The sequence below is a fragment of the Anguilla rostrata genome, chromosome 3 (assembly GCF_018555375.3).
Source record: "Anguilla rostrata isolate EN2019 chromosome 3, ASM1855537v3, whole genome shotgun sequence".
In the NCBI taxonomy this organism is placed as follows: Eukaryota; Metazoa; Chordata; class Actinopteri; order Anguilliformes; family Anguillidae; genus Anguilla; species Anguilla rostrata.
Window position 1 is genome coordinate 29,222,357 of NC_057935.1, and position 27,485 is coordinate 29,249,841.

General features: G+C 40.0%; 2 protein-coding genes across 5 annotated transcripts in view; one reads left to right on the top strand and one right to left on the bottom strand.

Moving 5' to 3' along the window:
* The window catches only part of tubgcp3 (tubulin gamma complex component 3), a 172,319-nt gene that overhangs the window by 29,616 nt on the left and 115,218 nt on the right, over positions 1–27,485 (bottom strand). For 3 of the 4 annotated variants that reach the window (XR_010329237.1, XM_064329869.1, XM_064329868.1), the window contains exons 15-18: positions 14,381–14,516; positions 13,047–13,115; positions 7,886–8,021; positions 7,663–7,751 (exon numbers count right to left, since the gene is read on the bottom strand). Coding sequence is in view for 3 of the 4 variants with exons in the window: in XM_064329869.1 (XP_064185939.1) it covers positions 7,663–7,751; positions 7,886–8,021; positions 13,047–13,115; positions 14,381–14,516 (430 nt within the window). In the remaining variant the exon portion in view is untranslated. The remainder of the gene's footprint in view (positions 1–7,662; positions 7,752–7,885; positions 8,022–13,046; positions 13,116–14,380; positions 14,517–27,485) is intronic. The other variant, XM_064329870.1, reaches the window with a different exon arrangement.
* LOC135251993 (uncharacterized) overlaps positions 3,373–27,485 on the top strand; it is a 57,522-nt gene continuing 33,409 nt past the window's right edge. The window contains exon 1 of the mRNA XM_064329906.1: positions 3,373–3,529. The gene's annotated coding sequence lies outside the window, so the exon portion shown is untranslated. The remainder of the gene's footprint in view (positions 3,530–27,485) is intronic.

A 27,485-nucleotide genomic window follows, 5' to 3' on the forward strand; every position in this document is an offset into this window, starting at 1 on the left:
TAAGCCGCAGACCAGACCAGAAATAGGCTACATACCTGTACGCTCTCGTAGCTAAAGTTATAAAGTTAAATGTATAATGTCTGACGAATCAAATTCTGTATGGCAAATATGAATGGTATTTCTACTTCCGGAACCAGACACTTCTGCTCTATAAAGAAATTACATGGGTGGTCCACCCCCAGGACCACCTGGTTCACATCACTTGACACCAGCAAACAATTATAAAAAGAAATGGAAAGATTATATGTGCGATTATATGTGCGTGCGCGAATGTCTCATGTACTTCTAACATTTAGTTCAGGTCCTCTTTATGGAATCTTTTTAAAATCAATTAAATAAATAAATCTTATACAGGGAGATATAACCTTACGTTTATTCTGTTTATGATTGTTGTAGACGTACTTTATCACTCAAACTCATTTCTATATACTCAGACTGATTATAGGATGATATGGCTGTGTATATAGTGTTTGAAATTATTGATCTGAGCCTAATGTTACAATCCTGTTATCCAAAGCAATGTCTTGAAGCAAGTCGCACAAGGCCATGACTGAAGGGGAATGGGTGGGGTGCCTGAGGACATTTGCCAGATCTGGGGTTTGACCAGCCCCATGACAGAAAAAGTGGCATGACCTCTATCAGAATGTAATCATATATCTCAAATACCAACAAGATCATTATGTTAAAGTACATGACAGAATATAAATCACACGCACACACATATATATATAGGTGTGTAAGAAGAATCTATATGTGTTTACTAAATATGCTATTAATAGGGAGGTTGAATGTTCTGCCTGCAATGTAATCACAATGAGAGTTCCACGCACAAACATAAAAATTGGCAACTGGGCTCACTTGAACAGATCATTTAACAAGGAAATATACGAAATCGCAGTAGATAGAGCAATTAAATTGTTTCAAAAGTGCACTGATAGTTCAGTGATGTTACGTTTTTACTTAAGAAATTAGGAATTACTATGCAAACTTGACTGTTTACGAGCGTTTGTGCCTGCACTTAACGCTTCACCAAAATGAGTGGGGCCATTAATAAAAATCTAACCACATTGAAGGCATAATTACTCAGTTCACCAAAAAAACTAAAAACTCACTGTGAAAAAGGTTAATTGGTAATTAGTTATTGATACATTCGTATATTTAGGTGTCCAAAAAATGTTACAGCTGCCAGCATCGTGAGGACCATTTCAGAAGCGATATGGCACCAAAAAAAAAAAAAAAAACGGCGCTCGCTGAATTATTCAAAAAAACCCCAGAAGGGATTTTGTTTTGCTGAAATAAAATGTTATTAGTAGCCAATCCCTGTCTTGACATTATCCCGATTGTTCAATTCCGATTCGTCCATGTTATGCCAGGGAAGACGCCATATAATCTGTCTAGACAGCTAAACCTCCATTGAACAATTATGTTTTTATATGTATTTCCCCGTCAATACCTTATCTACACTGTGGTATAAAGAATTTGAGTTTTACGAATGGGTGTTTTTTTGTAATTACGGTGAAAAGGAGACATGCACAACCCTCTGAAATCCCAATCCCCAGAAACTCAAATAGTATTCCACAGCTAGCTATGACCTGCTGCCAGTGTACCAGGTGCCATGTTTTCTGGTGGCTAGGTCCCTGGGAAAATTCATTTGAACAACAATATTTTTACATATACTTTTTCTCTAAGATTGTGTCTACAGTATGGTATAAAGGATTTTAGTTTTACGAATGGGTGTTGTTTTTATTAGAACTTCGGCATTACGGGAACTTCCGTGTTATGGGTGGCGAGTGGGACCAAACCGAGCGCACAGCTCCGGGTGAATTTATATCGCTTTTTCTGCCACGTATTGGAAAATGGTGGGCATTGGAACAAACCACCACACCTTTAGTGGAGAAGCTATACATTATTTTAACTGCTGATTGTAACATACTTCAGCCTACTTTTTAAATCAGCAGTGGTTATATAATTGCCCAGTGACTTTGTGTAGGCACTTATAGCGATTTGGGAATTCATTGTTCAATAATGAGCCATCCCGGTCATGGTAAGGAACCAAGAGGGTGGGGTTTCTGTTTAAAAAAAGGGATCCTCAGTCCTCAGGAAGAGGTGGTTCATGTTGGAAACTAGAGAAGATAGCTCTAGAAATGAAGCATTAGCCCCTTTACCACTGTAGGGCCTGACCAGTTCTGAGCACGGAGAGGAACGGTTCCAATGATGTTTCCACCTGGAAACAGTTTGGCGCAGAACGCTTACAAACTGTGCCCAGCACGATATTATCAGCACGGTTAGACAACCGTGCTTAGTGCAGCAGAACCGGGTGGGCGGGCTTAATGACGTAGGTATTCACTGATTGGTTTAACATTACGTCAGTTTTGTGACTCCGCATCCGGTCTCTTCAAGTCCTCTTCCGTAAGCTAGGTCGGTAGAGAAGCTAATATAAATAAAAATGTCCGAAACTGTGTCATGGTCAGTGGAGGATACGTAAGGAATAAACCACGACGGGCTGTCCCGTTATTGGAAAATAATCCAGTGATGCCAGCTTTATGATAGGTTCGCCGTCACTTGTCACTAAGCCAATATTAAAATTCTGGGTTTTAGGTCAGAATGGTCTCACAGCATGCTTGTTATCCCAGCTAGCTAGCTAACTACTGAATTGTATTCAAGACAGCGGTTACTACAAACGGAATTGTTCACAAAGATGCCATGAGTTAAATACGGAATGCCTATTATACTGTCAAAATAAGGGAAGGGACGATTCCGTATTTTATGGGATGGTTGGCATCCCTAAATGAAGCCAGTAACTATAACCATGATTCAACGCTGCCATCTATTGTGAACAGAACATAACAAAAACAAAACAGAATGGGGAGTGACGAAAACAACTGGCGCAAATTTATTACATACACAACGGGACGCCGTCGCTGATCCACTGCGTCACTTGCTGTCATCACTAGTTTTTCTTAGATACTACCTAGTCCTGGTTTTAGCAGCCCGACAGATGGAAACAGAAACGGTAACTTTTCCCACGAGTCCTGAGTAGCGCGGAACCGCACAGACTGGCCCTGGTAACCGTTCGGCCCTACAGTGGAAAATGCTATTGGTAAATTTTGAATATCGTTTTTTTCTTTGTTATTTTTTTGTTTGACTGTAAATTACCCTTTTGTTGTATATTCACATTTTGGGAGTTAGCATTTCAATTTGTTAATTTACAGAAATTATGGAATTTCAGTGCAACTGACCACAATATGGCACAGTAGTATTGCCCATAACCCTACTTCATAGTGCCTGTGAAACTCTTAGCCTGAGTCAAATACAGCCAGGACATTATTGAGAGTTTAAAGCACTAAACATGGCATTTAACATGGTGTTTCGCTTCTATTTCTTTCCAATCGCGTGCTTTGCCCCATCCATGTTTTACCAATCAAATCTCCCCTTCTCTGCAGCAACGGAGCTTTTAAACGCATCGCGGTAGAATCCAATGACAGTGACAGCATTCAAGAATGCAGTGGAATATCGCATGATTCTCAAGGTAAAAAATTAAATTAAATCGTTAAATGGTCAAGAGGACCCAACAGTCGTTTGATAGTAGCAGAGAAGATATATTTTTCTTCTGCTGTCTCTGATAGTAATTCAGCTGAACTAGGTAGGTAACATTATATTAATGTCTAGCCAGCTAACGTAAACGTACCTGAAAGATGGGTAATTTAGCCACATGATGTAATTAGGTCATTAGCTATCAATGCTATTAGCTATTATTAGCTATTATTATTATCTGTGGAGCAATGACATAGAAATCACATAGTCATAGAAACTGTAGTTGTAAAAATAGATAAAATTAAGTTCCTTGGACTGACAGTGATTCCCTGATAAGTTGACATGAGTTGAATATAAATCAAATCAGATCGCCTGCTGCAGCTCCTTCCGTCCCCTCAGCAGTGACCTCACACATATCCTTCCCACTGCCAACACTGAATCTCTTTACTTTTTTTTACTATGACAACACATGTAACCACTTCGCACAAAGCCCCAAGTGGTCGACACGCCGGCGTGCCTAGATTTCTCAATTCAGACATTCTGTGATCCTGCAACCAAATTATGAGTTTAAAACACAAACTCTGTGTTCTAGCTTTGTTAGTAGACGATTCAGGAAAACTATGCCAAAGACGGAGGTTCGCAGCGCCACCATTATCACACTGGTCATCGGTTTACCAAGCTCCCCCTCCTTGCAGTCTCATCTGTAACTACACCCCCCACGCATGACATACTGGACAATAATGTCTATCTGGGCAATCATTAAAGCATTCTTTTACCACTAAAAAATTGTATTCCGTCATAGCAACAAGATAAAGCCGATAATAGTCAAAGGTATGCCAGTGCAGCTGTGAAAAACGCCACTCACTGAACACTGAAATAAAGAGGAATTTTTCAAAAATTATACCATGTCATTCTACTGTCAATACCTACGACTAAATATGGAATAAATATACAACCTTACCATTGGTTTTACCCGTAGAGACGTCCCTTTCGAGACTGAGTGGTCATATATTATCTTCGACAATCCGTTTGTGAAATATATGCTAATTTGTGACGCCTGGGTACCTTCCAAAATAGCTGTGCGCAATACCACACATGTTGTTTACGGTGTTGTCACCGGTTGTAGTACGACAGTTAATTGATCCAATAGGTGACAAAATAAGCTTTCTAACGATGTAGATCTAATTTTACTTTTGGAATAGCAATTTATAGCAAAGTATAACCGAAAGTTTTGTCTCATTATAGCTGCATTAAGCATTCAGTCTGTGGTAGCAGTAAATGACACTGGACCTGGGAAAATTTTATTATTCCTGAAAAATTCTGAGCATGGCTAAGGCATATGTCTGCTGATAGACCTAGCCGATATACTGTTGTCTGGACTAAGTCAGAACAGGGGAACTACAGCATTGATTTACTTTCTGTCTTTATCCACTGAACACAGGTAAGATTTCATCATCCAAAAGTTTTTTGCATTATCTTTTAAATCTGATATCAATGTTTCATCCTAAACTTTCATAAGGGGCACGTGCATATGCTTTATAATGGACAAAAAGCATTTTATTCTTTTTTGGAGAGCCTTGGATATGCTTCAGGACCCCTAGATATTTTAGGCCCCTGTACTGACAGAAAGCTTGTAATTCCCACTTGAAAATGATGCAAAGGTGAGTTTCTTGAGTCAAAACAGTTGATTTGTAGTGAAATGCATGATTATGTAGTGATTTACAGCAATGCATAATTTAGAAATTTTGGATAGATTTGGAGACTCTGGGTACACTGTTTCATTTTTCCTCTTTTCCCTTTTTCCCTCCATTTTTACTTATGGCCTGACCAAGACAATTGTTCCCCAGCCCAGGCACAACCGTTTTTCTGCACAGGTGGTCCAACATTCCTACCCAACAAATAAATGTTCTGGTTTATAGCACTGATAACGTCTATTGGTTCCCCCATAAGCTGCCAACAGCTATTAGTTATTAATTGAATGAAATTGAAAATATAGGCTACTGCTGATTAAAACCTCTAATATGCCTTGGCGCATTTTCCCTTACCTATATAACAAAACTGATATAATTAAAAATAAAAATGTTCAAATTGATAGTCATGTCCTTTATTTCAAGAAAGTAGTTTTACAACATCATGTTTCATAATCTTTATGAAATTGGGTCGCTGTGGGTTCTGAAAGTGATGCTGTAATGCTGGATGAGAAAATGCCTGGCAGTTTATGGTAACAAAAAATGTGGCCTTTCTAGTGTTATACTACACTTGTGGACGATAACGCTTAGCCCCATAACAGATTAGAGGAAACGTCACTGCAAATTATTATACATATTGCGCCTAACAATATACACACTTTTGTAAATGATATTCAAATACAGTGAGCACCATAATTCATTGGACAATGACACCATCTTTGTTATTTTGGCTCTGTACTCTAGCACTTTGAGTTTGAAGGGATACAATGACAATGAGTTGAAGTGCAGACTGTCAGCTTTAATTTGAGGGTATTTTCATATATATCGGATGAACTGTTTAGAAATTATAGAACCTTTTGTACATAGTCCCCCCCATTTTCGGGCATCAAAAAATATTGGACAGTTTAACATAATGTAGAATAAAGTCATCATTTTTAATATTTGGTCGCATATCCTTTGCATGCAATGACTGCTTGAAGTCTGCGACGCATAGACTTCACCAGACGCTGGGTATCTTCCCTGGTGATGCTTTGCCAGGCCTGTACTGCAGCCATCCTACTTTCGGGGACTTTTTGCCTTCAGTCTCCCTTTCAGCATGTAAAATGCATGTTCAATTGGATTCAGATCCGGTGATTGACTCGGCCAGTTAAGGATTTTCCACTTTTTGGCCATCAAAAACCTCTTCGTTGCTCTAGCAGTATGTTTCGGGTCATTGTCTTGTTGCATGATGAAGTGTCGTCCAATGAGTTTGGAGGCATTTGGTTTTATCTGAGCAGATAAAATATTTCTGTAGACTTCAGAATTCATTGTTCTACTTCTGTCTGCAGTCACATCATCGATGAAGACAAGTGGGCCCGTTCCACTGGCAGCCATACGGGCCCAAACCATAACACCCCCTCCACCATGTTTCACGTATGAGGTGGTATGCTTTGGATCATGGGCATTTCCTTTTTTTCTCCACACTTTCCTCTTTCCATCACTCTGTTGCATGTTAATATTTGTCTCATCTGTCCACAAGACTTTGTTCTTGGGGCTCTTTTAGGTGCTTTATAGTAAACTGTAATCTCGCCTTTCTGTTCGTCAGGCTTATCATCTTGATAGGGTACACTACATCTTGTAGTGTACCCTCTGTAGTCCTGCTGGTGTAGTCTTCTACGTATGGTAGACTTTGACACATCTACACCAGCATCCAGCAGAGTGTTTTTGATCTGTTGGGCTGTTGTCAGGGGGATTTTCTTCACCATGGAGAGTATTCTCCGGTCATCCACTACAGTGGTCTTCCTCGGTCTACCGGGTCTTAATTGAGTTCACCAGTTGTTTTTTTCTTGTTAATGATGAACCAAACTGTTGACTTGGTAATGCCCAGGGTTTTTGCAATGTTCCTGACTGATTGATTTTCATTTCTGAGCCTTATGACGGCCAGCTTAATTTGCATCGACACTGCTGTCTTCCTCATGTTGTCACACCCCAACAACAATCTCCAAAGGCAATTGCAAAGTCTAGAATCAAGACTAGACATCAACAGCTCTTTTCTGCATTCACTAACGACACAAATGGATACACCTGCCTAACGAAACACATCTGTGAAGCCAATTCAACAAATACTTGTAGTACCTTAAAGTGGGGGGACCATGTACAAAAGGTGCGGTCATTTCTAAATGGTTCATCCGATATGGATGAAAATACCCTCAAATTAAAGCTGACAGTCAGCACTTCAACCTCATTGTCATTGTATCCTTTCAAACTCAAAGTGCTAGAGTACAGAACCAAAATAACAAAAAATGTGTCACTGTCCAATGAATTATGGTGCTCACTGTACATTAAACTTTTACCTATTTTAGACGGTTCAATTCAAACTTCAATTCATGCCAATGTTGACAGCTCTAGCGCGTACACACACACACACCTGCTGGGGTTACCACAAAAATGCCCGGCCTACCTCAAAGGTGATGTAATATTGCATCTGGTGTATGAAATGGACCATCTCAGAAGCCAGGATGTGACATTGATGCAGAACTCCAGACAGCTCTGCAATGAGAGAACCAGTTAACAGAAAGTGCCATTAACAGAAAGTGACTTCACACAGGGGAAGAGTCTGGCCTTAGGAACACTGTGCAGAGGACTTGTTCCTCTAGTTGGGGTGGGATGAAATGTGGACTCACCGGGCATGTTCTTCAGCAGCTTAGCGTTGCACATCTGGCCTTTCCAGATGTCCGTCAGCGTGTACTCCATGCGCTTTGCCCGCCACAGGAAGTTAAACACCCTCAGGTAGTGGCTCATGCACTCCCGTGTGAACACCTGACACAGGCAGACATAACAGTCCTGCTGTCAACTCTTCACATACACAACATAATAATTCCACTCTTGTACATACATAACACTTCAGTCATGAAATCTAAAAACAGGAAAGGACAGAACCAGTACTCCTTTGTGAAAACAGAGAGAGACAGGATTCCTAAGAAACACTCTTTCTGTGACATACCACATGGTCACACTGATGAGGTTCCTTCATTAAAATGCCTCCATTGCAACAGGTAGTTTTGCTCTAAACATTTTTTAATGTGAGGACGCGGTTTGTTTTTAGATCAGTTTCTGTCTGTTTTTGGTGCATCTGGACTTTGTTTGTTGAATCCAAAGACAACAACAAAGGAACTGGTGAAATAGTTGGAGGCATCAGGTACCAAAGTATCTACATCCACCATTAAGAGAATCCTACATCGCCATGGCCTGAAAGGCTGTCGCGCAAGGAAGAAGCCTCTACTCCAAGACCAGCATGATAAAGCCAGAATGAAGTTTGCAGGTGATCACCAAGATGAAGACCTAGCCTTTTGGAAGAGTGTTCTCTGGTCAGATGGATTGAACTGTTGACCATAATGATCACGCTATGTATGGAGGGAAAAGGGTGAGGCTTTTAATCCAAAGAACACCATTCCAACAGTGAAGCATGGGGGTGACAGCATCATGTTGTGGGGGTGTTTTGCTGGAAAAGGAACTGATGCACTTCAGAAAATAGGGGGCATAACGAGGAAGGAGGATTATCTAGAAATACTGAAGCAACACCTCAAGACATCAGCTAGAATATTAAAACTTGGTTGCAACTGGGTTTTCCAGCAGGACAAGGATACTAAACATACCTCCAAAGTTGTAACAAAATGGCTTAAAGACAACAAAGTGAAAGTACTGGAGTGGCCATCACAAAGCCCTGACCTGAATCCCATAGAAGATTTGTGGACTGAACTGAAAAGGCGTTTCAGAGCAAGGAGGCCCACAAACCTGACTGAGTTACACCAGTTCTATCCGGAGGAATTTGCAAACATTCTGGCAAAGTATTGTGAGAAGCTTGTGGAAGGCTACCTCAAGTGTTTGATTCAAGTTAAGCGATTAAAAGGCAATGCCACCAAATACTAATAAAGTGTATGTAAACGTTTGACCCACTGAAAATATGATGTAGTAAATAAAAGCTGAAATAAATCTATCAGCTATTATTTTGAAATTACCACTTATGGAAATAAAGTAGATACCCTAATTGACTTAATATAGGAACTTTTGGCCTGAACTGTAGGTCTAGGAACACATAACACGTTCGCCAAAGCTATAATTGAATACAACCATAATTGAGTTAAAAACAAACTAGCAACTGCCAGTGAGTGGGTGAATCAAGCAGCCGACACTAATGTTAACGTTGCCTTGAGTTTGACTAATGAGACACAACACAGCCAAGGCATACTTGGTGAGAATGTAAAACTTAGCAGGAGTGTTGATGTTTTCCATTTAACAGGATGGTGGTGAGGGCGGAGCGAGAGCTGCAATGTCTCCGTAGTTTGGCCTGGCATAAGTTAGGTCAGAATAGTGTTCACTGCGTGAACTGAACTGTGTCCTTAGCTGTACGAAATGAGCATTGTACCTTATTGAACCTGTGTTTTGTAGTTGTCCAATGACCATGATATGCACTGTTGTACGTCGCTTTGGATAAAAGTGTCTGCTAAATAAATGTAATGTAATGTCAATGTTGACTCTCATCACACACTAAGGGGTGTTGTTACTTTCCTCAAGTCTGCAGGCCTGGATGTGCTGTGCGCTGTGTAACTGCTCTCACATTCCCCTGAGACCATTATCAACACTGGTGTACATGGCTTATAGAAACTTATAGCATTGTCAACAAAATGTGTTTTGTAATGTCGCTTATATTTTTTACATTTACAATTTGGGTTTTTCAACTTCCAATCTCCAGCTGGTGCAAATTATCACACATTTACTGGTGCAGGACAGGTGAAGTGATTATTAGGGAAAATTATTGTTCTAGGATACCTGTCTGTTTTACCCCAAACCCTTGCTATTTGACATATACAGGACACGTTCTTTTACAGACCCTGCATATTCCTAATTTGCACTTAGAGTCACGTAATTGGTCAGTGAGCATATATTATGAAATAGACAAATTGGAAAATCTAAGTGATAGCATTAGGGCCCATGAAATGGGAACTGATTTTGAAAATGCTCAGGTTGAAAAAAGGTTGAAATCCTAAAGCTGGAAAAAGTGTTCATAGCGCAAAAGTTAATGTAAAAGATTGGAAGTATAAAATACATTTTGGAACTTGAGGCTGCTATAAATAGGGGGGTTATGACATAGTTGGGATTATTGAGACATGGCTTGGAGATGAGGATGGGGATGAATATAATATAGAAGGGTACAAACTCATTAGGAAGGATAAATCCAGTAAGAGAGGTGGGGGTGTAGTTCTATGTAAAAGAAAATTTTAATGTGCAGAAAATTCCAGAAATTGACCAGCTTGTGCCTAGTGAGGATATTTAGATAAAGCTCATAGGGGAACATGAAAAGGGCCTTACGGTAGGAGTGTGTTACAGGCCGCCATCTTCAGACAGTAGTGTGAACTCAATGCTCTTTGGAAAAATAAAACAAGCTTGTCAGGATTGTGAGCCTATTATTATGGGTGACTTAAATTACCCTGCAATTATTTGGGAAATGATGACAGGACATGGAAAAAGTTAGGAAGAAATTTTAGATGTTATAAATGACCTTTTTTGGCACAGTATGTCAATCAGCCCACAAGGGAGAAATCAATTCTGGATCTGGTGCCATGTAATGACCTGGACCGAATTTGTAGCATAGAGGTAAGTGAGCCACTTGGGACTAGCGATCATTCTGCAGTTGTTAATTTGCCATAATACATCAAATACAAGACCTCCTCTAAGGCCAGAATTTTTGGACGAGCCAAATTCACCAAGATGCAATAAAATTTAAGTAATATTGACTGGGTGAAACTTCTTAACTGCAAGACTGTGAATGAAAAGTGGGGTAGGTTCAAAAGAGTTACTCTTGAGGGGCAAAGTAAATTTATTCCAAAGGTAAGGAAAAGTACGTTGAAGAAGCGCTCCCCCCAGTGGATGAACAAATCCATACGAGAGAGAAAAAAAAGCTGTATGAGATATGTAAAAATGACAGCACTGAGAGTAATGGGCTGAATATTCGAATATGCGTGATAAGGTTAAAAAAGAACTACAGGAAGCCAAGAGGGTCTTTGAAAGGCAAATTGCCGTAGATGCAAAAAGTAATCCTAAACGTTTCTTTCAATACTGTAGTAGGAAAAGGAAAGTCAAAGAGGATATCAGGTGCATCAGAAATGAAGAAGGAGCATAGCTTTCTAAGAATAAAGATATTGTTGATGACTTAAATAGTTATTTTGTTGAGAGTTTTACTAGAGAAGAGGTTACTAATAGACTGGAAGGCATATTCAGTACTCAGAAAGTCTTATCAGATATTGAAATAGAGGATAAAGAAGTACTGCATGAATTACTTAAACTAAAGACAAACGAGGCAGGAGGTCCTGATGGCATATACCCAAGAGTACTCAAACAGTTACCTGAGATCATTTTTAAACCACTGGCAGGTATTTTTATACAGTCCTTCGAAACTGGAGAAATACTGTGGTAATATAATACCAATATATAAAAAAGGGGACCGTACTGGTCCAGGAAATTACAGGCCTATCAGTTTAACTTGCATCACAAGCAAAATACTGGATACTATCATTAGAGACAAGTTAGAAGTGTTTCTTGAAAATAACAACATCCTAAGAGATGGCAAGCATGGTTTTCGTAAGAGAAGGTCATGTCTGACAAACCTTCTGATATTCTTTGAAGAAGCTACCAAGTGTTTTGATTTTAGCAAGGCGTATGATATTATCTACTTAGATTTCCAAAAGGCATTTGATAAGGTACCACACGAGAGACTTGATATGAAGACAGTAGGATTTAGAGGAGTATAAATCCAAGGAAGTTATACTTATCTTATACAATACATTTGTTCGACCACACTTGGAGTATTGTGTGCAGTTCTGGGGACCGTACTACAAGAAAGATATAGAGGCTCTGGAAAAAGTTTAAAGAAGAGCAATAAAATTGATTCATGGTATGAAAGATAAAAGCTATGAGGAAAGACTTAGGATACTTAACCTCTTCAAGCTTACTAAAAGGAGACTCAGGGGTGATTTGATTGAGGCTTTTACATTCATAAAGGGGATCAACAAAGTGAACTACAAGAGATTCTTCAGGTTGAGTTCTGTTAGTAGAACAAGGGGACAAAAATGGACATTAACAAAAGGTAGATTCCATACAGACATTAGGAAGAATTTTTCACGTAGAGAGTAGTCAATGTGTGGAATAGTCTGCTAGGTCACGTAGTAGAGGCAGAAACTCTGGGGATTTTCAAGACTAGGTTTGATACAGTGTTAGATACTATCTAGTCTGTAGGAAATCAGAGCACTAATTCAGTTAGGAAAATGGCGAGCATTGATGGGCTAAATGGCCTGTTCTCGTCATTTTTTTTATGTCATGCTATGTTAACATTGGTCCCCTCTTTCTATATAGCACCACCAAATGGCTAATTCAGTGTAATTCTAATACAGATCGCACGGGTCCGCAACCATAATAGTCCTACCAATTTTCACTAGTCTAAACAGATGCTATAAACCTTTAAGCCAAAACCCAGGAGAAAGTAAATAAATAATAACAATAAAAATCACAACAAAAACAACAGAATAATAATATCTCCCATGTAGGATTCCAGCACTTTCAGCTTGGACTCCTAATAATACCAACAAATGAAGTAGGATTACAGTAGCTTCCCTGCTAGGACCCCTAAAAATGAACAATAAAAAACCAAACAAAAACAATAGGGTCCTAAGCTGCTTCACTGCTTGGACCCATAATAAAAAAAACAAACTAAAGAGTACACTCCATATTGTGGTTTTTTTGCATTACAGCAGACCACATGCACACTGTAGTCGGTACAAGTGCTGTTACCGTGGCAATGGGTCCATCCACGTGGTAGTCCAAACTGAAGACGTCCCAGCCCGTATCACCAGGGGACACCTGAAAGGGATAGGCAAGATGGCAGTCGATGAGAACATATTGCACTGCATGTTGCATCCTATGAGCATCACAATAACCCCCAGTGCTGAAAATGGAAATATCAGAAAATACACAAACACCAGAAAGATACAAGTACACTCCTGGGCAAAAAAAATGGCCCAAGCCCAAAATGGCAAATATTAAGCTTTTAATGGTCTTAACAACAAATCATTGGTCAGAAAATTAGCAAGAATTAAACAAATGCACTCCTGAGACCCCCTGTGCTACCATTTGCTTGTTTACTTTTGCTGCAATTAACTGTTTGGGGAAAGGCTAGAAACAGGGAAATTCACTTATACAGTAGACAAATTAACAATGTCAAATAAAAGAGTCATGTTTTGTATTTGGTTGTATATCATTTGCATGCCATGACTTCCTGATGTCTGTGACCTATCAACATCATCAGAGTCTGATGTCTTATTTTCAGGTTGTCCTACAAGCAATCCAAAAACTCTTTGCATTTGAATGGATCTCTATGGGTATTGGGGAGTGGGACTAGTTTCAGCCGTAAATTATGCTGATACAGTATGGAACACATTTGTTGGCTAAATGGCTTTAAGTCATCAAGGGTCCAAGGTATCAAATGAGCCTCAAACCACTGTGCTGCTGCCAGATATGCAGTAGATACTACAAGCATTGTTTCTCCTGATTCATTTTCCTGTTGAACTCAATGGAAAAAATATTCAGGAAAAACAATGCTTGTAGTATCTACTGCATATCTGGCAGCAGCATGGTGGTTTGAGGCTCATTTGATACCTTGGACCCTTGATGACTTAAAGCCATTTAGCCAACAAATGTGTTCCATACTGTATCAGCATAATTTACAGCTGAATGCCACCAAATACAAAACATGACTCTTTTATTTGACATTGTTAATTTGTGTGCTGTATAAGTGAATTTCCCTGTTTCTAGCTTTCCCCAAACAGTTCACTGCAGCAAAAGTAAACGAGCAAATGGTGGCACAGGAGGTCTCAGGAGTGCATTTGTTTAATTGTTGCTAATTTTCTGACCAATGATTTGTTATTAAGACCATTAAAAGCTTAATTGTTTGCCATTTTGGGCGTGGCCCATTTTTTTTGCCCAGGAGTGTACATGGTGTTTGTTTTTGTTTTCAATATAAATGCTAAAGACACAGTATACCAGGGTGTTTTAACCCAGCATGCTCTGCAGGTAGCAGCAATGCCCCAAGTGAGGGAGCCCGGGTTGGAGATGGGTGAGGATCGTACTTCTAGCAGTCGCACATCCAGTCTCTTGAGGATCTCAGGGCTGTCGAACTGGGCATTGGTGGCCCTGATGGCTGTCTCCAGGATCCCGGTTAGGTTGTGTTGGTACAGCGTGGTGGCTGGGCGCGCCAGTTCGGGCCTGAAAAGAGACCACACCGAAAATAAGATAAGTCACAATAGTTTATGAGCAATGGAGAGCCGCAGGGTCTGGTGGTTTTTACTGTTACTGACCTATTAATTGAACAAATAAAGCGGTTGTTTGTGCAGGTAACTCAGTTAAAAAACAGCAGATCCCTGTGCCACTCCACAACTAGGGTTAGCCCACCTATTATACAATACTCTAAGCAAGACTGAATGACAATGTTTGAATCAAATAAATAACAAATAACAATAGGTCAAATACATTCAAAACTGCACTGTGTTGCTTCCTGGAAATAAGAAAACATTGCAAACCATCCAAAGAGGAGGACTGAACTCAGATTTGGAGCAGCTGCTATATGGAATCTGAATTTGTAATTGACATCACAGGATAGTTTCATGCAAAAGGTTGAGATATGGGGATGGGCTTTGATACCAGGCGTGATATGCCCTTCCCTGCAAAGTTCTGCAGAGGCCTGGGGCGAGACCTGGCAGACCAACAATTTTAATGTCAGTTTGTTCTGGCCTTAAACATAATTCTGGAGAGAATGCTGGGTAATTTGCTGCTATAAATATTTATATCTCTTTTTGTTATCTCCTAAGCACAACACATAGACTAAACAAGCTATGACCCATTACAATGGCAATTTTTTGGTTAAAGATATTTTTTTTAAATATGCAAGATGCACATGTCCCAAACATTTGGATCTCACTGTTTATCTGATGAAAAATACGTTTTCAACATGCCAAGTTACCGACACGTGAAGTACTGTCTATAAGTCATTCATTGAAATCTAGGCCTGCCATTAAAAGTACTGATGTCAAAATTGCACCAAGTTACATGAAACAATATTGGCTATCTTAGCTCAGACAAATGAAACAAGCTGTATTCCAAAGCAATGCTACCCAATGTTTCCAAACATCGATATTCATGCCGTGAAGAAGTCAATATCTTGCACCTGTAACGTCACCTACCAGAGCGAAGTGCAACACTGATTTCAGAGTTTAATTTAACAGCAGTCTGTACTAACGTTATACACTCTGTCTGTCATCTTGTTAGCAAGGTAGCTTGCTAATGTTAACGTTAAACTCAGTCAAAATGCTGAAAGTGGAACTGTGTAAAGTGTGGGTGTATTTTATTTGTAGTTATAAAAATATAGAAATATAAATGAGTTTCCCACAAAGATTCAGATGCAAAAGCAATAGTTTAAATGTTTTATTTTTAGTTACCCAGCAAGGCAGTGTAATGAGTGAGAGGTTTTCCTGAGTCCGAGGGGGGATTTGAAACCGGCCTGTCGCTCATCCAAAAGTGTTGCAGGCAGATGTACTGCCAGGTGAGCTACTAACATTACACACTCGGTCTTTCGTCTTGTTAGCAAGGTAGCTAACGTTAAACTCTGTCAAAATGGCGAAAGCAGAACTGTGTAGTTATATAAATACAGAAATATAAATGACTTTCCCTCAAAGAGGATATTGTAGGATATGCAGTGTTTAGATTTTGGCCTTAGAGAGGGAAACAGTAAATAAGAATGTGGCCTGGCCTCCCCATTACACACATCAAAGCAAATCTGATTGGGCCAGTTTGAAATTCCACTGATACCCTAATCTAGGCTGACAATCTATGGGTCTCAGCTCCAGGACACCATATTGGGGGTTGGAGACCCTGCATGCCTAACATTTCCCATTACTTTTAGTTTGAATGCAATCTTTAGGTAGGCCAGTCCTTGCCATAAATCAGTCTGACCCCACTTCCCTTCTCTCCTAAACCTTAACCCAGCATCACCCACTCAGGGCAAACATCCTCAAGCCATGCTGGGTAAGGTATTTAAGAGTAGAGTGCCTGCATTCAATTGTCAACATCCTTCAACAATTCCATGTGGGGATGGTGGCATGTGTGACTATTGGAGTCCAGGAATCCGAGCCCTTCAGGGTGTGTACTGGTGTACGTCAGGGGTGCATCCTTGCTCCAGTTCTTTTTAACATCTTCCTCCTGTGTGTGACATTCCTGCTCCACGAGAAGATCAAGAATGACAGTGGGGTTACTGTCGACTTTAGACTTGATAGAAATCTGTTTAACATCCGAAGGCTTCAAGCAGTCACAAAAATAACATCTGAGCATGTCATCGAGCTACAGTATTACAGATGACTGCGCAGTTGTGGCCCACACACCAGAGGCACTGCAAGCTACCCTTGCAGCTGCTGCAAGGGCGTATGGTAGGCTGGGTCTCTCTGTAAATGTGGCAAAGACCGAAGTAGTATGCCAGTGGGCATCTACTCCCCCATCTCATTTACCAACCTTCACCATCTCCGACAAACCACTTGCAATAGAGGAATCTTTCAAATACCTGGGCAGTTTCCTCTCTGACGACTGCAGGGAGAAAGGGAGATACAAAACCGGATCAAACAGACATCATCTTCATTTGGCAGACTCAGGAGGGTCATTCAAAATAAAGACCTCAACCACACCAAAATATCTGTTTACTTGGCAGTTGTCATCACAACTCTCCTCTACAGCTGTGAGGCGTGGAGCCTGTACAGTCGCCACCTCAGGATGCTTGAGGCCTTCCATATCAGATGTCTACAATGCATCCTGAGGATAACCTGGCATGATCGAATGCCCCATAATGAAATACTCTGCAAGACCAACTGCGTCAGTATGGAGGCTGGCGTCACCCAGCACCAACTTCGCTGGCTCTGTCACGTCATCAGGATGCCAAAAGAACGCTTACCACGTAAAGTGCTGTATGGCCAGTTACATCCTGGCCACCGCTCGGCAGGGGGCCAGAAAAAGCGATATAAAGACCAACCGAAGACTGTCGTGAAAAAGTGCGGCCTGAACCCGACCCAGCTGGAGGACACTGCCACTCAACGTTCCATCTGGTGGCAGCTCTGCCAACAAGGAGTGCATAAGCTTGCGGAGGACCGAGGTGATCGATGGACCAGGAAACGTCTAAAGAGACACGAAGCCAGTACCGCATCCACACCCCCAGTCAGTGCTTTCACCTGTTCTGTTTGTGGTAGACAGCGTGGATCGCGGATTGGGCTCCACAGCCACAAGAAGACTCACAAGTTACAAAAGCAGGATTGCCATCGTCAGACACGACGGACAACCTAAAGGATAGTTAAACATTGATATAGTCCTATATCCTGTTAAATGGTCAAGTATAATCACAGTTCATGAAATTAAATGCAGAAGACTGGGCTGGGTAGAGAGTTTAGTGTCAAGTGTCAAGCTGGCTGCCATAGAGCTGACACATTAAGTAGCTTAGCGTCAAGTGACAACCTCTCTTTTATGAAACTGACACATTAAGTAGCTTAGCTTAGTGTAATAGTGGCATTACATACACATACATTTACTCTGTGTTGACAACCCTTACAGCGCCTAATATTATCTCCTCTGTTTCTCCCCCCATGGGGCTCCCACCCCTTACCTCACCCTCAGTTCAAACTCCACTCCAGCCAGTTTCCTCGCCCTGAGCCCATGGGATAGCTGCAGCCCTGTCCCTCACTCCATGGTCATGGACTGACTCAACCATGTTCCTCCCTTGCCTATGCCATTGACACAGCCTGGAAATCCAGTTCCATCACCCGGCCCCTCTACACTGCACTATACTGAACTATACCATTTGGTCTTCTATTATTCCTGTTAGCGATCACCTCAACTGTAACCTGCTTAACCTTATTTGCTGTTATTGATCCCTTGTTGCATTTCTGCTACATTCCATTCAAATTCTACTTTACACTAGGCTGGCCAGTGGAGGATGGACTCCCCCTCAATAGCTGGGGTCCTCTTGAGAATTCTTCCCATTGAGGGCTCTCCCCCCACTGGGAGTTTTTTTTAACTCATGTACTTGCTATTTTGGGGTTCAGGCCTGGTGTTTGCAGTTTGCTTTGTTCTTGGCTTCTTGCCTTGCTACTCTGTAAAGTGTCTTTGTGACAGTTCTCTGTAAAAAGTGCTATATAATAGAATTGAAGTTGACAGCTATGTAGATCTGAGTGTCGTCAGCATAATTATGGTAGGCGATTCTGTTGTTTTGCATAATTTGTGCTAGAGGTAACATGTAAACGTTAAATGGGAGCGGCCAAACAACAGAACCTTGAGGGACCCCACGTCATCACAGTTTACTTAAATCTGTAGTTGCTAATACACAAAGTAGTTTTTAATCTTGTAAGTACGATTTAGAATTCAGCCAGAAAGCCCACACCATTTTTCCAGTCCGTCTGTCAATATACTATGGTCGGAACCACTGAACTCCAATAAAACGAGAACTGAGATTTTTTCCAATCAGTCTTTAAACGAATGTCATTTAAAACCTTAATGAGAGCAGTCTCAGTACTATGGTAGGGCCAAAACCCAGACTGGAAAACATCAAAAGTACAACTTGAGGTCAAAGAAAGTGTTGAGTTGCAGGAAAACAGCCCTCTCAATTACTTTACTTTAGGTTTGATATTAGCCTGTAATGTCTGAAGACTGAGGCATCAGATCATTCTTTTTTAGAAGAGAATATCTGTGATTTTCTAGCCCTCTGGAAAATTGCCTGTTAGATGAGAAATAATCAGATGAGAAATGTTAACAATATGCAATAAGTCTGATGCAATGCAGTTAAAAATAGTCTTAAAGAAGCTTATTGGAAAAGTAGAGGCAACAAGTAGATTTCAGATGCATAACAATTTCTTCCAGGGTTTTCATAGTCAATGGGATTAGATTCTGTCAGGGCAACTAAAGCCGCGTTTCCACCAAAAGTACCCGGGAACTTTTAGTCCCAGGAACTACTTTTCAAGGAACTAAAAGGCTCCTTCAGCCCATGGTTGTCTGCGTTTCCACCGCGGTCCAAAGTCCCGCGAAGATTAGGCAAATTAGCCCACTGACGTATGAAAAAGCGACGTTGTCGTCGGTCCATCGGTCATATGATTTCTTCTGTAACCCCATACTACCACCGAAGTAGCCTACATTATTTTCTAATTACCGGGACAGCCCGGAGGGGTTTATTCCACTTATATACAACGGGTTACCAACAATGACTATATATGGTTACTTTTGTATATTGATTTTTATCGATTTAATCACCTGGAATTGAAATATTGTTCTGCAGCCTTTTGGGCATATTTTACCGCTGTCAAGCAAAACTGTCGTTGGTAGTTGAACTTGGACCGTTGTTATGCAACAAATAGGATATAACAGGCCAATAGTCAGATTGTAACTGTTTTATATATCCTCTCAAACACATTCATTACGTTTTTATGCGAACATTCGCTTTCATGTCTTGACATCCGAAGCGACAGAATGCATTCACATTTCCAATATAACTGGCAACAACAGCAGAAAACATGCACACGTTGTAAACAATTTGCTGTTTGATTACTTTCTCATCGTCAATTCCATATAGGCTAATCGCAAAATGACAAGAATAGAACGAAAACTCGGACTTGCGTGAAAATTTAAATTAGTATTGGTACAGCCACCGTTTGCTTTCCTTTGAAGTTACTGCTAGCCGAGCAGCGAAGTGTGTCCTCCAGATGCGAACCATGCACCAATGTGAATTACGCAGAACTACCGCATACCTCACATAACTGTATCAAACGTTTTGAGTCAATTACAACGGGCTAACAAAGAAAATCCGGAAGAAAATATTCAGCAACCGAATTAATCCGTTTGAATGTTTTGGTAGCCTACGTAATATGCTGTCCCAGCACGAATGCTTAGCATTTTATAAAACGAATACTAAAGCAAGAAAAGAACAGAAGAGCACACGTTATAATTCCAAGACGTTGACAGGCTATAACCAAAAGTAGGCTACAGCGCCGCATAACATACAAGTTTGATTTGAAGTTATTATGAAAATAAATTGGTTTGCCGCTGCATATTTTCAAACATGGCGGGTAATGGCGGAAAATAAATACAACACAAATGCTACGAGTACTCGACCAATCAGAAATGTTCAGCGCTGCAAGCTCCACCCAAAAGGTTCCTGTACTTTCGGAAAGTACTACCCCCCGAGCAGGAACGTTTTGGGGGGTAAAACAAAGCCCCCAGAACTAAATTTAGACCCTAGTTCCTGCGGTGGAAACGCACTGAGTTCCTCAAAAGGTTCCTAGTTCCGGGGTATAGTTCCTGCGGTGGAAACGCGGCTTAAGTTTGTTTTATGCAGGTTCAAAGGCAGCACCCATTTATTGTCTGGGTTGAAGGTGCTAATGGCCTGTCTTATTTTCTAAATCTTGTCAGTAAAGGAGGTGGCAGTGTCACTGCACACCTCAGCAGAAAAAGGCTACTGACAGTAATGGGTTTGTTAGCCTGATAGCAGGTGAATAAAGCTGGAGCATTTTTTGTTTTTAATGGTGTCCGAAAAAAAGGATCAACCTGCTATGCCTCAATTTTAAATTGTAGATATAAAGTCTCTCTATTTATTTATCTTTGTAAATGTCATGATAAACATGGAGTTTTGTTTTTCACCACAAGCTTTCAGCACTTTGACACACTGTTTTCTGAAGTCTGACTGATGTGGAATTTCTCATGGTGTTTTTTTCTGACCAAGGGTTGTTTTAAGCTTAGCAAGTACAATGGCATCAATTAAATGAACAGTGAAGTGAGTACAGGTGAGGTAGAAAAGGTCTGAATACATAATGTGCTGGTATTCCCATTGATATACCGATTTTGATTGTACCCACATAATGTGGATGTTCGCAGAGATGGTCATCTTGAAGAAAACACAGAGGTGATCTCAAAGAGCAACCTCAGTTACAAGCAGAGGTGGGAGTAAGTCACATGTGCAAGTCACAAGCAAGTCTAAAGTCTTAACCTTCAAGTCTCAAGCAAGTCCCAAGTCACCGTGTTTAGACTCAAGCAAGTCAAGTCGAGTCACCGCTAAACGTCAAGCAAGACAATCAAGTCATTGCTCAGGTCAAGCAAGTCACAAGTCAAGTCACCATAAAAGAAGCGCTTAAAACAAGAGAGAAAGGGGTACAATGGCAAGCCATGTCATGAGAAAACTGCACCTCTTAATTAGTTAGTTAGTTAGTCTCTACAACTGGGGATGGATATGGTTAGGATTTTGTCAATACCAATACCACTATTGATACTGCTTATCGGTACCAATACTTATCAATACTCTTATCGATACTTCCTAATTTTGAGTGCAAAATACATGTTGTTAAAAGTATTATCAGTACTACTTTTATATTAGTTTGGGCAAAAAATATTTAACAAAATAGTTTTGTTGATAAAATAAAATAGATTGTTTTCTCAGACAAAACATGATGATGGGACCAATTGGCATAGATACTGTAAAGGTCTGGTAGTTGCTGATACTTGAGAAACTTCTGTTTCTGTTGGTCTTCACTAACTTAATGGGAATATGACTAATATAGTGTGTGTCCACCAATCACTAGTTATTGCTACCTTTGTGAGCAGCAGGTATGTTTTTCTTTTCAACCTTCCTAAAAATATAGGCTGTTCTGATTACATTACGTTACACTACTGACATTTTAAAATCACATTACATTAAAACAGACATATATGATAGCATATAATACTGGTATACTATTTCATCTCTAAGCATTCTGTCATTTTTCCTTAGGCCTTCCATTGACAGTTTTCAGCATAGAGGATAGCGAGTGACGTTAAAATAGAGAGTTGAAATGACTGATATTATGGTGTGGAGGGTGACTAGCATGTCTGGATGATCATGGCAGTTTTTAAATCTTTATCTAAGACCCGAAATAGATTATTATAACCGCAACAGTTTCCCACTTTGTATTTATTATGCAGCACACGCAAGTACCTACTGTATAGGCAATTGTTCAAATTGCGAGAAAACAAAACATAGTATTCTTTCTGCTGTGGATTGTGTAGACTAATACATCCATTAATTTAGAACACTGAAATTTTAATCCTCATCAAGGAAAAATACCATCTTGTTTGCCTGATCTCGCAGAATTGCATTTGCGTCACAGTTGATTAGAGAGAGGAAGAGACCATTCTGCTGTGGTTGAGTTACATTGACTTTGAACTAGTAAGGGACCGCAAACAGAATGATGAAGCTCTGTCTTGAAAAGCTGTCAATTCATAAGCTGTCTTGGGTGAATCAGAAACGGTCTGGTAATATAAGGCTTGAGAGAAAATCAACCCAGGTATGGGAGAATCCTTTCAACATGCTTTCAGCTCGATCCTGTCTTGCATTGTTTTCTAGGTCCTGCTAGACAGTCTTTTTAAGCCTGGGTTGCGCTCACTGCATGAAAAGTCACCCAATCATGTTTCAAAATGGTAACTGTTCATGCTCAATATCTAGAAAAAATGCAAATAGACTATTCAGCTTAATAAAAACTTTCAAGTTATCTGCCTCAAGTCAAAGTCAAGTTTCAAGTCATGAATACCAAGTCAAATTCAAGTCTTTTATCAACATTGGTCAAGCAAGTCGCAAGTCCTCAAATTTGCAACTCGAGTCTGACTCGAGTCAAGTCATAGCCTATGACTCGAGTACCCCACCTCTGGTTACAAGTGTCGACGAAGTGAGGATTAAGTGAAATATATTTATATAATTTTCTGAATCCAGCAGTTTTAACCGCCAACACCCTCATTTGACAGCCGGCACTCTGAATACAGAACACAAGTGCATCAACAGGTAAAGATCCTTACTTATGCAACATGTTAAATAAATTTAGTCGATTTAATTTCTTAGTTATCATCAAAGATATAAATTAAACTGCCAAATTCCAAAAAGCCAGTGATGAAAATGTAAAAATGCCAGGTGAGATGTAAGACAGGAACGTCAGATCCCGTCCGCGCCAAACAACTCAACACTGATGCAAGGTTCAGATTCTTATGGCAACAGCAAGTATCCACCCCAGAATGTCGACCGCAACAGATGTTACAGACTGATGTTAAGCCCCCCCCAAGAACTACACTCCTGGGAAAAAAAATGGGCCAAGCCCAAAATGGCAAAAAATTAAGCTTTCAATGGTCTTAACAAATCATTGTTTCTCCTGAATATTTTTTCCATTGAGTTCAACAGGAAAATTAATCAGGAGAAACAATGCTTGTAGTATCTACTGCATATCTGGCAGCAGCACGGTAGTTTGAGGCTCATTTGATACCTTGGACCCTTGATGACTTAAAGCCATTTAGCCAACAAATGTGTTCCATACTGTTCAGCATAATTTACAGCTGAATCTAGTCCCCACTCCCCAATTCCCACAGAGATCCATTCAAATGCAAAGAGTTTTTGGATTGCTTGTAGGACAACCTGAAAATAAGATATCCAGACTCCGATGATGTTGATAGGTCACAGACATCAAGAAGTCATGGCATGCAAATGAAATGCAACCAAATACAAAACATGACTCTTTTATTTGACATTATGTTAATTTGTCTACTGTATAAGTGAATTTCCCTGTTTCTAGCTTTTCCCCAAACAGTTCACTGCAGCAAAACTAAACGAGCAAATGGTGGCACAGGAGGTCTCAGGAGTGCATTTGTTTAATTCTTGCTAATTTTCTGACCAATGATTTGTTGTTAAGACCATTAAAAGCTTAATATTTTGCCATTTTGGGCTTGGTCCATTTTTTTTTGCTCAGGAGTGTACTTTCTCCGTCCTGATTCAGAATGCCTAGCTAAGGAAAAATCTGCATTTTTAAGTGGTTCTACGAGGGAGGGCGGAATGTTTGAGAGAAAAGGGGGGGCCACATGGCTGCACTGATTTGGTGAGGTGCGAAGTGTGGGGTTGGATAAGCATGTTCAGAGCAGGTCTGTCTCATCTGAAAACTAGCAAATTTAATATTAGTGATATTATCAAAACATTTCTAATTTTAAGCCCCTTAACATCTGGGGTCGGGAGCTCCGCCGGCGAAGCTCGACAAGATGAAATGAACTTTCGTTTCTATTTGGATGATTAACTTCACGAGCTGTTATCATACAGACGCAACAAAAACATTTACAGAAACCTTAGAATCGCGTCTTTCCAATTGGCAAATAATATGAATTGTTTTAAAAGTTTTAAATTTGATTAATTAGATGTATGCTTCGTTTAGTCCTTACTCATTACTATGTGAATTTCGCTCAGCAGGAAGTTCGCCCAAATCGCATTCACATGTTAATGACATTATAAATACTCTCCATAGAAGGGGAGTAGGGGAGGGGCGATGCGAGATCCATGTGAGAAATGCCAAGCCTGCGAAAGCGGGATAGAATGTCAAAGCATATCGCCTAATTCACTTCTTTCGAGGTAAACATTTCGTTTAATTTTGGAAAATGGCACGTATGACTGGACGGTGTCATTTCGAACAGCGAACTGATCCAGCTGAGAATCAACTTCATGAGTAAGTATAATTCTTATGATCATATTGGTAAATATCTGTACTGTATTGCAAGGTATCTCTGTGTTTGTAGGAATATCCAGCAATATGCGCGTTTGTAAAATCCCACACTACGAACTATTCAAACTATTGCATCTCAAAATTATACGCTAGGCTCTTTGCGTCTGGTTGTGTTAGAAGTTATTTTTTTCGATCATATTGGTAATAAATAGCCCATGCCTGGCGTGTAGTGGCGTGGCTAAGATTCAAAAACTTAAGTATCCTCGCACAATCAATATTAGCATACTGTATGTAAGTTTGGGAAATAGCAATAAAATAACCACTTTGCTAAACAGACCTAGCCTACTTCAGATTGAGGCATTGTTATTGATGAGTTGCGTGTAATTGAGTTGGAATATCAATGTTCATTCAGTTTAGCTAATGTTGTTTCGTTGATAGCTTACATTATTTGTAAATGTGTGCTGTATTACATTCTCTGTGTGTTTGTAGAAATATTCATTAATATGCGCGCTTGTAAATTCCCACACTACGAACGATTCTAACCATTGCATCTCAAAATTATAGGCTACCTCTCTGCGTCTGGTTGTGTTTGTTTGGTTCTTCGTTTGTATATGATGCAACTATGTCACATGTCCTAAGTTTTGTTTTTATTAGTTAGTGGTTTGTCCCTATTTTGTAAAGCACATTTAATTTTCAATTTTCGTTGAAGGAAATGTGCTATATAAATAAAGTTTGATTTGATGTCACATTTCCTAAAAATTTTGTTTTTATTATATTTACAGAGATGCTGATCAGGAAACACTGCCTAGTTCACCACTAGCTAAGAGGCCATGCAGGCGTTGCAAGAGTACACCAGTCTCATCTCATCTTCCATGCATATAGTTTACTTCAATAAATGTTCCAAAATCAAAATATGTCTTTGTTTCTGTCTTCTAAATGGCTCACTGAGTCTTTGTCTTAGTGGTGGGGAGGCCAGTGCGGCCAGGTGTGAATAGCCTACTTAGCTGGCAGGTCCTCCTACCCAATGCATATTCATTACAGAAAGGCCATTTGCCCTCCCATTCTCACCTGACGTTGAAAAATAGTAGTCACAACACTAACTTTTAGCAATTTATTTTATATTTCTCATTGGATTTGCTAAAATATTTTGTCATCTTTTGATACTCACCAGCTGCGATTTCCACCTTATTTGTTGCATGAAAAATATTTTTCATGCAACAAAACCAAATCATACAATGCTGGTTATAATGTGCATAATTCTGTTTTTAGCAGATAATTTGGGTTAGCTCGATACCTTTGTCCGTTTCGTTTTCAGTCGGGACTTAAGCCGGTCACCCACTGCACGCGTAGTGGCCGCGAGCGCACGACGCGCGTGCTACGTGCGTAAGTGAAGCGTAGTTGAAGTACTGTTATTACAACGGCAGTAGGCAACGTCCTCTACACCAGCCGCGAACGCAGCGCAAACCGGGTGCAAAACTTGTGTGACACAAGCGCACTGAAGCGTAGTTTTTCGCTTCTGTTCTATTTTTTGGCTTGCCGTGCAGCATGATGACCTGTTTATACACAGAAATATGCTCTAAAATGCTAGGTATACATGCTCTGATTTATATTTCACCCTTATATTACTGGAGGTGTGTCCCTAGTTCCCTCTTGCAGTAGTGGAGATCAAGATAAAATCAGATAAACACCAGATATTTTATAAGCAGCTAAAAAATACAAGCCTTTTCGTTTTTGTATTGTCCTGGCAGAAAAAAAAAATTAAAACTGGAACCTGGGAAAAAGGGAAACTTAGTTTCGCTATCTTATTTTGCGAAAGGGGGGGGGTGGGGGGTAAATTTGAAAATACACCACAGAAAGACGTACTGAATGATGTAGAAGTGAATGCACTGAGCACCGGTTTGTTAGTTTGAAGTGTTGGAAGGTAGTTTTTAACCAACCCATTGCTCAGCCTATTTGACTTCTCCAATGTCTTTGTTTGCCATGCTTTCAAAAAGGGCTTGTTAATAAAAATAAGATAATCCACAGAGCCTTAAAAGAGCAGATTATTTAGTGGTCTTGCCGATGAAAATGCACCTATTTTATAAATGAAGTTGTAAGCAAGCCTTCATTGCACTTGCACTTCAAAGCTTCCGGTGTTCACGGTGTTGTGGTGTTCATATCCCTTCAAGTTTAAACTGTTACGCTATCTTTTTCATGATTAGCTGATTTTACTAAATCTGATCATTTAAATGTTTTGACGTGAATAACAAGACGACACGGGAATCCCAACGGTTGATTATTATTATTATTATTATTATGATCATTACATATTCTTCATAAAGTTGGCACGCTTGTTAACCAAGCAAATAAATTAATACAGTTTGAGATTGATTATTATGTAGGCTACGTTGCGATTTAAGTTTATGGTAATTCTTTAAAGTGTTTACATATTTTTGATTTGATTTGAAGTAAGCAATCTTTTTCCCTATCCAGTTTCATCAGGTTTGGGTACAGGGGGCTATATTGATAACACACGAGTACACAACAAAACTTTATTATTAAGAACATAACGTCATGTTTTTAATAGTAGGCCTAAAACAGACATGTATTTTCCAACGAGCGAGTGTGGCTCCTTTCATTCAATCTACACGCAGCATTGGTAGCAAATCACCTCGGTAGCTTC